At 40.0% G+C, this 11738-nt stretch overlaps 1 protein-coding gene across 1 annotated transcript; it reads right to left on the bottom strand.

The window, feature by feature from the left end:
• Positions 1 to 647: 647 nt before the first annotated feature.
• LOC128129137 (uncharacterized) lies at positions 648 to 11203 on the bottom strand. The gene is made up of 4 exons (XM_052767810.1): positions 10228 to 11203; positions 8967 to 10122; positions 8440 to 8884; positions 648 to 965 (listed from the first exon to the last, which is right to left on the bottom strand). Exons 1-4 carry the CDS (start codon positions 11201 to 11203, stop codon positions 648 to 650), a joined length of 2895 nt encoding a protein of 964 aa, XP_052623770.1.
• Between the last annotated feature and the right edge of the window lie 535 nt (positions 11204 to 11738).

Below are 11738 nucleotides of genomic sequence, written 5' to 3'. Positions count from 1 at the left end.
AATCAAACCATCTCTACAAAAAAAATAGAGAAACTAAATAATTTACCGAAAGATACTGCAACATTCCAACCCTTTCGGCTTCAGAAACCTCTATCCATGTGTCTTTATCAAAACCGATGTCCCGCCACATATAGCTCCCAACCTCCCGAATAAAACATTCGTACACCTCCCCAATCGGCATGTTAGTATTTACGTCAAATACTATCTTAAGAGGCCGTTCACCATTAGTTTTATAGAGTTTGTGCATTTTTTTATTTACCGCCATGCCTCTTCTTTTCGGAGGCACCACTGCATAAAAAAAATATTAGTCAGAATAATTTTTTATATACACACAATGTGAAATACAATGAATTAGAATAAATTTTAATTACCATCGTTTTGGTGATCACCAAAACCCCCACCGAACGGATGTGGTGGCTCGTCACCACCGTCGCCTCCATGACCCATCACAGTAGCCATGAGATAGAGCAATGCAATCCAAAAAAATGACATCCTGAAAAATTATATCACAATATGAATATATATATATATATATATATATATATATATATATATATATATATATATATATATATATATATATATATATATATATGACTACAACAAATACAAACCTTATTTTACTAATTAAATGTAAAAAGATTTTTTTAATCATTCTCGCCCTCAGACACTTCAGTGTCTGCCGATACATCACTATCATAATTAGACTCTTCCTCATCATAATCAGTCTTGCAATCACACACATTATTGATGATACTCGCCGGTGGGTCAACTTCAATATCATCTTCAACCGGTTGAGAATTTTGAAAGTACTGGCTAAAGTCAATTGAGAGAGTGAAATTAGAAGAAGCATTACTAAGAACGACATCGGTTGAATCATTGTCGACATTTTCAATGGGATCATGATCAACATCATTCATCGGTAGATCCCAAATTCTTCTATGATTAACATTTTCAACAACCCACTGTTGGGTGTCATTTTCGTCACTTGGAGAAGGTTCTTTGTGACATCCCCAAAATCACGGCCAGAAAAGACCGATTTAGTTTATGCTTTATAAAAATCAGAGTACTTCATTTTATAAAAAGGTTGCGGAATTTGTTCCCAGAAAAACATGGTAAATACGTTATTAAAACATTTTCGAAGAAACGTATTTATTTCATTTTAAAATGTTTGGGATGCCATCGTTAATACCGAAACATAAGCATAAACAGAACTTACAATGATTTACACTAGTGACCTACATCTCTTTTAAATCTCTCAGTGTAATGTCACTTCACTTCGTCACCTGTGATATACATAAACTGAGTGGGTCAGGTTGGGAAACCTGGTGAGTACATAGGGTTTTCAACCCACAATAATATAATTGTTATGTTTAATCATCAAACAATTAACCCCATTACCCATCCCCGTTATCTTCTTTACTCTTAAGGATTTAACCTAAGAGTCATCTATCCTGCATTTGTTTATTCCGAAGTCCCTTACTTCCAGGGTTATAGGACTGGCACTAAATCCATAGCTGCCAATGTTCGTCCATAAAGCACTAATTCCATAGCTGCTATAGTCTATTCATCGGGTACTAAATCCATAGCTACCAGTCTTATCTAATAGGTACTAAGTCCATAGCTACCAATGTTCAACAGGTACTAAGTCCATAGCCACCAATTCCTACAGGTACTAAATCCTTAGCTACCAGCGTCTAACTAATAGGTACTAAGTCCATAGCTACCAATTCCCAACAGGTACTAAATCCATAGCTACCAACGTCTAAAAGGTACTAAGTCCATAGCTACCGGTGTTTGTCCCATAGGCACTAAGTCTATAGCTGCCAATATATACTCACGTCATCTTCTATCTCTCATCATTCATCTACCCATCTCGTACCCAACATATTCGTATATATAAAATACGTATACAGTTTAAATCCTTTAAAACAGGTATAAAACGTTCATCCAACATAGACAACAAGTATTCAGATAATATGCACACATAGCACGTAGTTTATATAAAATACTTCATATCTATGTGTAAGATGAAAGGGACTATGCACTCACCTGAGTAGGTGGTGACTCAGCACTCGGACAGCGCTTCGATACTCTCAAAACGATATTTCTTCGATAAAACCTAGTATCGATACCACTAGGGTTTAGTTTAACGATAACCGCGACAAATTAATTAGTCCGAGTATTATTAAGCGTTAATAATACTCGATATAACTCATAATAATAGCCCAAATAATTATTTTAAGGACCTAATAACATTCCTATAATTATTTGAAAGCTATATTAAAAATTGCGTAAGCGTAGCATACTTACAGCGAATTTTATCGAAAACCGGAACTTAATTGGAGCAGCGTTTCGAAACCGAAAAACTCCTTTTTCTCGGGACTCCGGGAGCCTCGGGGCTTCCCTAAGGTGCTAAGGGGCTTAACTAGGGTTTAGGGATGTTTAGAACACTTAGAGAGAGAAAGAAGTTAGAGAGAGAGTGAAGAAAGGTGTGAAAAATGAAGGAAAATCGGCCCCCTTTTATAGCCCTGCGAGGCCTCGGTACGCTGGGCGTACCTCGGACCTACGCGGGGCGTAGTCATCGGATAAGAGTGCCAGCGAGGGTCCAGCTGTCTAACACTCGGAGTGGATCAGGGCGAGGGTACGCGGGGCGTACAGACTTCGGACGCGGGGCGTAGGGCGAGGCTTCGTGGCATGATCCGAAGCGAGATCTGAATCATCATCCGACGGCCCACAACGCGCCACGTCACCAGTCTCGCATCAGATTTCGCAAATTGCATGCTCATCTTTAAAAATTCATAACTCTCGCGTACGACCTCCGTTTTCGACGTTCTTTATATCCACGCGAAGGTGGGAACGTACTCTACAACTTTCGTTTAGACTCCGTCGGCTAATTTTGGCTCGATTTTAAATTTTATATTATTAACGGGCCGGGACACGATTGGTCCGTTAAATCCTCATAACTTCTTCATCCGACATCCGTTTTCGCCCATCTTTTTCTCGTTACGCTACTCTCAACGAGATCTTCGATTCTCGTTTAGGTCGTGTCGGCTAAAAACTGCTCGATCAAATATTCGAATTTCGGGCTGTACACTGCTAGTCCGAAACTTCGAAAAATCATAACTTCTTCATACGAAGTCAGATTTGGGCGTTCTTTTTATCGATGTTCTTAGTTTAACATATTCTACGACTTCCGTTTAGATCGCTAAGGCTAAATCTCGCTCTATCGTAAATTTACTATTTACGCTTCCCGGTGCCGTGCCGGTTTTGCCGTAAAACTTCGACGGGCCATAACTTCTTCGTTATAACTCGGATTTCGGCGTTCTTTATATGTACGGAAACCTTGTGACATACTCTACAACTTGGTTAAGATTATTTATTCTAAATAATCTTTTGTCGAAAAGTCGTTTTTTTGACCCCTATTGCCTCTAATTTGACTAGCCCAGATCTACGGGCGTTACAATTATCTCCCCCTTAGGATGATTACGTCCCGGAATCATCAACGAAACAAGGCTCGTATAATGACTCCATACGTCATCTCTTCATCCTAGGTAATAATTATAACTTCTACATTCCTTCAATTCTATCTCTTAAACTCATTGATTGTAAGAGTACTCGATCGTGCACCTGCTCTCTACCTCAGGGTAGACTCCAAATTATGACCTTCAAGTCACAATCTCGATCCTTACTGGATACGAACTTGAGATGACTTCTTTTATTACTACTATGGATCGATGTGTCATATTCTAATGACCTATCATCGTATGTTGCAACACTTAGACTTAGGTCTCTTAGAGTTAAACTCTAAAATAGACTATGCCTTCCTTCATGTTCTAATGTGATATAATCACACATTAACATTAGGCATTTCTAGCTATCAACAACGAGCGCGATATTTCTATTGATCGCTTTGATTTCAATCGTTTGGTTTAAGTTGGATGCTACATCAAACTTGGTTCTCTGAACCACACGACATACTCATCGTAGTCGGACTCGATTCGATATGACCACTAGGGTCGGAATATTAACAATCTTCTTAGTCATTACCGAAACAATGGTAACGACATACTTGAATAAAAAGAAATCAATTTCTAGCTTCTCGGTAACCTTGTGACTTTCCCTGATCCAAGTGTGAGTCCTGTGCTTCCGGTAGTATAGGCCTCTACTACCATTCACACCTACTCATACTCGTCCCAAGTATTGTCTCGCAGTTTTTTCCAAGTCATCATACAACAAATCACACAATCATTCGACACATCAGATAACAAAACGAAGGTTTTATATTAATTCTTGAAACGATTACATAGGTGTTCAAGTTCACCCTAGACTATGCCTCTACTAGGCTACATCATACGAAACTATGGCTACTGCATAATCCGATCTTCGGGTAAGAAGTCCTCATTCTTGATTCCTCGCATGGTTCTCTGCTTTGTCAAGGATCATGTGAAATGCCCTTGGCCTTGGTGGCGTTTCTGGTCTTGCTGCTTTATTTTTCTTTGGGCAGTCTCTAGACATGTGCCCCTTGCCTCCACATCCGTAGCATACTTTATCATCATGTGTGCAGTCCCTGGAATAGTGACCCGTCCTCCCACACTTGTAACAAGTCACTTCTTCGTTGCACTTCCCACCATGCTTCTTCTTGCATCTATCACACCATCTTGCTTCACCTCCATCTCCTCCTCCAAGCTTTGAGAATTTTCTTTCCTTGTTCGACCTCGAAGATCCCTCAAACTTTCGCTTCTCTCCTGCCTTATCTTTTTCTAGACCCTTTTCTCTTATCTGGGCCTCTACGTTCTTAGCTGCCCTAACAGCTGCTTTCAAGGTAGTTGCCATCTTGACCATTGGGCCAAAGTCAGTGGGCAGTCCGTTAGCAAACCTATCAATCTTGGAGAGTTCAGTAGGCACCAAGTAGGGAAATAGCTTCATCCTCTCGGTAAATGCGGTGGCATACTCATCAACACTCATCTTCCCTTTCTTCAGGTTCTGAAACTCGTTGTTTAGGTCTATCAGATCTACCTCCGAGCAGTACTGCATTTTCAACTGTTCCAAAAACTCTTCCCACGACATCCTTAAGGCTTCTCCTCGTGGCATCGTATCTGCCAATAGCTTCCACCAGCTCAAGACTCCAGTTTTCAGCTGTCTTACTGCGAAGACAGTCTTCTGTTTCTCATTACAGCTGCAGCTCTCAAACACCATCTCCATCTCAGAGATCCAATCCATAATCTCAACCGGCTTCGGGCTTCCTGAGAGACTTGGCGGTTTCGCACCCAAGAAATTCTTGTACATCCGCCCATCCTTGTTGTTTCTCCCTTCTGGGCCATCCCTTTGCTCACCTTGAGTCCTTACTTGACTCACTTGGCGGCTGTAGTTCCCTTCCTCGGATTGCTCGGGAACTGGCTCCGTCGGTTCAACATGTACGGTAGGTTCGTCCCTATTCAACATCCGTCTCATTTCTTCCCTTTGTTCAGCCAACATAGCTCGAATCATGGCTTGAACTCCAGCCATGGTGACTGGCTCAGGTGCAACTTCTTCTACAACAGGTATTTGCTGAACCACTGGGGGTTGGTTCCTGTTCCCATTTGCATTTACGTTTCCGCTACGGGTTCTTACCATCTTGATCTATACACCTAATGAGGTGAATTCTAGACCTTTACTTAGGATTGACGTTTAAATCATCCTTATCACTCTGAAACGTTTACATGCTAGTTCTAATATCGTATTCGTACGTTTAGAATCCTAAACACATAAGGTTTCCAGATCCGGTCGGCAACAGACCATAGATCCGAACAACTAACAGCATATCAGGCACAAGTATTTAGCACATAAAAGCATTTTAGGCATCATTCCTAAAATAAGCTAGTGCTCACACATCACAATCATCGCTTAGCATTCTAAGTTTAAGTCTAGAAATAAATCCATATTCCTAGTTCGCTTAAACTAATGCTCTGATACCAACTGTGACATCCCCAAAATCACGGCCAGAAAAGACCGATTTAGTTTATGCTTTATAAAAATCAGAGTACTTCATTTTATAAAAAGGTTGCGGAATTTGTTCCCAGAAAAACATGGTAAATACGTTATTAAAACATTTTCGAAGAAACGTATTTATTTCATTTTAAAATGTTTGGGATGCCATCGTTAATACCGAAACATAAGCATAAACAGAACTTACAATGATTTACACTAGTGACCTACATCTCTTTTAAATCTCTCAGTGTAATGTCACTTCACTTCGTCACCTGTGATATACATAAACTGAGTGGGTCAGGTTGGGAAACCTGGTGAGTACATAGGGTTTTCAACCCACAATAATATAATTGTTATGTTTAATCATCAAACAATTAACCCCATTACCCATCCCCGTTATCTTCTTTACTCTTAAGGATTTAACCTAAGAGTCATCTATCCTGCATTTGTTTATTCCGAAGTCCCTTACTTCCAGGGTTATAGGACTGGCACTAAATCCATAGCTGCCAATGTTCGTCCATAAAGCACTAATTCCATAGCTGCTATAGTCTATTCATCGGGTACTAAATCCATAGCTACCAGTCTTATCTAATAGGTACTAAGTCCATAGCTACCAATGTTCAACAGGTACTAAGTCCATAGCCACCAATTCCTACAGGTACTAAATCCTTAGCTACCAGCGTCTAACTAATAGGTACTAAGTCCATAGCTACCAATTCCCAACAGGTACTAAATCCATAGCTACCAACGTCTAAAAGGTACTAAGTCCATAGCTACCGGTGTTTGTCCCATAGGCACTAAGTCTATAGCTGCCAATATATACTCACGTCATCTTTTATCTCTCATCATTCATCTACCCATCTCGTACCCAACATATTCGTATATATAAAATACGTATACAGTTTAAATCCTTTAAAACAGGTATAAAACGTTCATCCAACATAGACAACAAGTATTCAGATAATATGCACACATAGCACGTAGTTTATATAAAATACTTCATATCTATGTGTAAGATGAAAGGGACTATGCACTCACCTGAGTAGGTGGTGACTCAGCACTCGGACAGCGCTTCGATACTCTCAAAACGATATTTCTTCGATAAAACCTAGTATCGATACCACTAGGGTTTAGTTTAACGATAACCGCGACAAATTAATTAGTCCGAGTATTATTAAGCGTTAATAATACTCGATATAACTCATAATAATAGCCCAAATAATTATTTTAAGGACCTAATAACATTCCTATAATTATTTGAAAGCTATATTAAAAATTGCGTAAGCGTAGCATACTTACAGCGAATTTTATCGAAAACCGGAACTTAATTGGAGCAGCGTTTCGAAACCGAAAAACTCCTTTTTCTCGGGACTCCGGGAGCCTCGGGGCTTCCCTAAGGTGCTAAGGGGCTTAACTAGGGTTTAGGGATGTTTAGAACACTTAGAGAGAGAAAGAAGTTAGAGAGAGAGTGAAGAAAGGTGTGAAAAATGAAGGAAAATCGGCCCCCTTTTATAGCCCTGCGAGGCCTCGGTACGCTGGGCGTACCTCGGACCTACGCGGGGCGTAGTCATCGGATAAGAGTGCCAGCGAGGGTCCAGCTGTCTAACACTCGGAGTGGATCAGGGCGAGGGTACGCGGGGCGTACAGACTTCGGACGCGGGGCGTAGGGCGAGGCTTCGTGGCATGATCCGAAGCGAGATCTGAATCATCATCCGACGGCCCACAACGCGCCACGTCACCAGTCTCGCATCAGATTTCGCAAATTGCATGCTCATCTTTAAAAATTCATAACTCTCGCGTACGACCTCCGTTTTCGACGTTCTTTATATCCACGCGAAGGTGGGAAGGTACTCTACAACTTTCGTTTAGACTCCGTCGGCTAATTTTGGCTCGATTTTAAATTTTATATTATTAACGGGCCGGGACACGATTGGTCCGTTAAATCCTCATAACTTCTTCATCCGACATCCGTTTTCGCCCATCTTTTTCTCGTTACGCTACTCTCAACGAGATCTTCGATTCTCGTTTAGGTCGTGTCGGCTAAAAACTGCTCGATCAAATATTCGAATTTCGGGCTGTACACTGCTAGTCCGAAACTTCGAAAAATCATAACTTCTTCATACGAAGTCAGATTTGGGCGTTCTTTTTATCGATGTTCTTAGTTTAACATATTCTACGACTTCCGTTTAGATCGCTAAGGCTAAATCTCGCTCTATCGTAAATTTACTATTTACGCTTCCCGGTGCCGTGCCGGTTTTGCCGTAAAACTTCGACGGGCCATAACTTCTTCGTTATAACTCGGATTTCGGCGTTCTTTATATGTACGGAAACCTTGTGACATACTCTACAACTTGGTTAAGATTATTTATTCTAAATAATCTTTTGTCGAAAAGTCGTTTTTTTGACCCCTATTGCCTCTAATTTGACTAGCCCAGATCTACGGGCGTTACATTCTTGGATGTAAAATACTTGCTTGGCCTGCGTAGCAAATATGAGTTGATCTTTGCTGCTCAATTCGCGTTGTGGGTCGATACTGGTGAAATTATTATCAGATTTAACTCCTGCAGTATCGAACCACTTGCAACGAAAAAGTACGGTGGAATATTTATGAGGATAATGCAACTCGATAATCTCTTCTAGCTGACCATAATATTTCTGCTTATGCTCTCCCTCAGTTAGAACCCCCGAGTTTTGTGTTGATCGTTGAGCGTCACGCATAAGTACCATATACCTAACTCCATTCACTATGCAAGCGGTGTAAGTAAAGGCATGCGCATGCACACCGATTGAAAGAGCCGATAACTCCTTATTAAACTCTGGAGATTTTTGTTTTTGCATATCATAGACCTTATGAAGGAACCATTTAGGAAATTCGATTTTTTCATCACTTTCAGGATGTAATGATTTGAATTCACTACATTGATGAAAAAATATACATATTTAGTAAAAATGTGAAATTAAAAAAAGACAATGAGTTAAAAGATAAGAACACTTACGCAATATACTTTCTGACTTCTTCACAATTATCAAGCACAAAACAATGTAGACGTTTTCTCTCCTCTGGACTGAGATTTTTCATTTTCCTTCCGCTAGTTGGTCGACACTTAGACTGAAACACCCATAACTTTGTTTCTTCTATGATAACATCCTCGTTTCTTTCAAGGCGATTGGATCGAGTCTCAACATCTTCAAGGTACATCGGACAAAATGATAATGCCTCTTCAGCGACATAACCCTCAGCTATAGAACCTTCCGGCCTCGCCTTGTTTCTGACATAGTTTTTTAGTTTTTTCATATACCTTTCAAAGGGATACATCCATCTCATACATACTGGGCCTCCAGAAATTGCTTCATCAGGTAAATGCAAAACTAAATGAACCATAATGTTAAAAAACGCAGGAGGATAGATCACTACTAATTTGCACAATATTTTAATAATGGCTGGTTTCGCTTCTTTCATATCCTTCACCGACAATGTTCTTGAGCAAAGTTGCTTAAAAAACATACAAAGCTCTATTATTGGTGTATAAACACCTTTCCCCAAAAGACCTTTAACTCCAATGGGTAACAAACGTTGCCTAAGAATATGATAATCATGAGATTTCAACCCAATAATGTTAGTATTGGTTTCATTCACTTTCTTACCGATGTTAGATCTAAACCCATCTGGCAGTTTCACATTTCTTATAAACTTACAAAAACGAATGCGGTCAGGTTTCGTGAACGAGTAAGGTGGATGGGGTTTATGGAACTTGTTTCCATTCTTTTTCAACCATAGATTTTTTCGAATGTTCAGTTTTGTCAAGTCTGCCCAAGCATTTGATGTGTCTTTAGACTTATCATTCGTCAGAGAAGTACCCACAAGACTCTCACCCACATTTTTTTCAACATGCATAAGATCGAAATTGTGCTTCAGCTCCAGAGAAGACCAATACTCAAGTTCAAAGAATATGCTCTTTTTGGACCAATTCAACTCGAAATCCTCACGATCTCTCTTAATACCAGCTCGTTGAACAGCTACTTTACCCGGTGAACGAAACAATAGACGAGCATGTTGCGCTTGTATTTCTTCCTCACTAAACTTTCTTGGAGGACCTCTTGTCTCATGTTTGCCATTATAGTCCAAACTTTTTCTCCATGGATGGTCAGCATCTAAGAACCAGCGATGACCAATATATACGACTTTATTTGATACTCAGTATGACGGGGTGTCTTCGTTACAAGTCGGACAAGCTTGGTACCCTTGTCCGCTCCAACCGGATAAACTACTACGAGCGGGAAAGTCGTTTATTGTCCATAACAACATCGCTTTCATATTGAAGAATGTATTTGTCGCTGCATCTTTAGTACGTACTCCAAAACTCCATAACTGCTTCAACTCATCCACTAACGGCCTAAGGAACACATCCAAGTCCTTCCCGGGTGCTTTGGGGTCGGGAATCAACAAGGTCAACATGAAAGATGACTCTTTCATGCATAGCCATGGTGGAAGATTGTAAGTGGTGAGTATGACAGGCCACGTGCTGTGAGGATTACACATGTTACCAAACGGATTAAAACCATCAGCAGCAAGCCCTAAGCATACGTTTCGGGGTTCCCTCGAGAACTCAGGATACTTCATATCAATTTTTTTCCATGAAGTACCATCAATGGGATGAATCATCGTACCATCTTTGGATTGTCTGGTACAATGCCAAATCATATATTTAGCTGTGTGTCTTGAACAATACAGACGTTGTAGTCTGGGGGTCACAGGAAAATATCGTAAAACCTTATGAGCCACCTTCTTACCCTTTGTATTTTCATCAACCCACCGACTCTCATTACAAACTGGACATTTTTGCAACAACTCGTGTTCTTTCCGAAAAAGAAAGCAGTCATTTTTACATACGTGTATTGGCTCATAACCTAAGCCGATCTTTTTAAGTGTCTTTTTTGCTTCGTAATGTGACGGGGGGACCCTGTTTCCTTCAGGAAATGCAGTTTGCAATAACTCAAGAAGCTGATCAAATGAACTATCAGTCCATTTGTTGATCACCTTGATATGCATCAGCTTTGCTAAAAAGTTAAGGGACGAAAATGAACATCCATGATATAATTTGAATTGGACTTCCTCTAATAGTTTTTGAAATCCAACATCAACACCTCTACCGTCTGTATCTAGGTTCCCTTCGTTGCAGTTGGTATCATTTTCAATCACACCTCCCATAACATCATCAATAACATCGGCCATCTCGTTACTACGCGGTATGTCTTCGACAACCGGGTGAGTTGTATTTCCGCCGTGATACTTCCATATAATATAATGTGGACTAAAACCATGTTGAAGTATATGGAATTTCATTATGGCTAGTAGTATAAATTTATTGACATTGCATTTGTTACATGGGCATCTAATTTGACCTTTGTTATCGACATGTGGTTTGGACCTCTCGAGAAAAGATTCAAGTCCTTGTTGGAATAAGGTAGAGTTACGGTTTTCAATAGTAGTCCACGTTTTATCAATAGACATGTTGCAACTGAAACATAAGTTAGGTTTTAGTGTTTACTCTACAAGAAGTAGAACTTGGATTGAATATTTATAAGGATAGAGTAACCGCTCAATCAGATGGAATAGAAAACCAGACAACAGGAGAGTATTCACAAGGGTAGGCTTCTTAAACAATCATAAGTTAGGTTTTAGTGTTTACTCTACAAGAAGTAGAACTTGGATTGAATATTTATAAGGATAGAGTAACCGCTCAATCAGATGGAATAGAAAACTAGAC

This window comes from Lactuca sativa, chromosome 9 (assembly GCF_002870075.4).
Source record: "Lactuca sativa cultivar Salinas chromosome 9, Lsat_Salinas_v11, whole genome shotgun sequence".
In the NCBI taxonomy this organism is placed as follows: Eukaryota; Viridiplantae; Streptophyta; class Magnoliopsida; order Asterales; family Asteraceae; genus Lactuca; species Lactuca sativa.
The sequence above is the reverse complement of the archived record's forward strand: the minus strand, read 5'-3'. Positions and strand labels throughout refer to the sequence as shown.

What these genes read in the sequence shown, in the direction of transcription:
- LOC128129137 (XM_052767810.1), bottom strand. Translation starts at nt 11,203, where the DNA reads ATGGCCGATGTTATTGATGATGTTATGGGAGGTGTGATTGAAAATGAT. An exon ending in GAAGTCAGAAAGTATATTGC is followed by an intron (nt 8,885 to 8,966) that starts GTAAGTGTTCTT and finishes TCATCAATGTAG; the next exon opens with TGAATTCAAATCATTACATC. An exon ending in TTGCTACGCAGGCCAAGCAA is followed by an intron (nt 966 to 8,439) that starts GTATTTTACATC and finishes GACACCCAACAG; the next exon opens with TGGGTTGTTGAAAATGTTAA.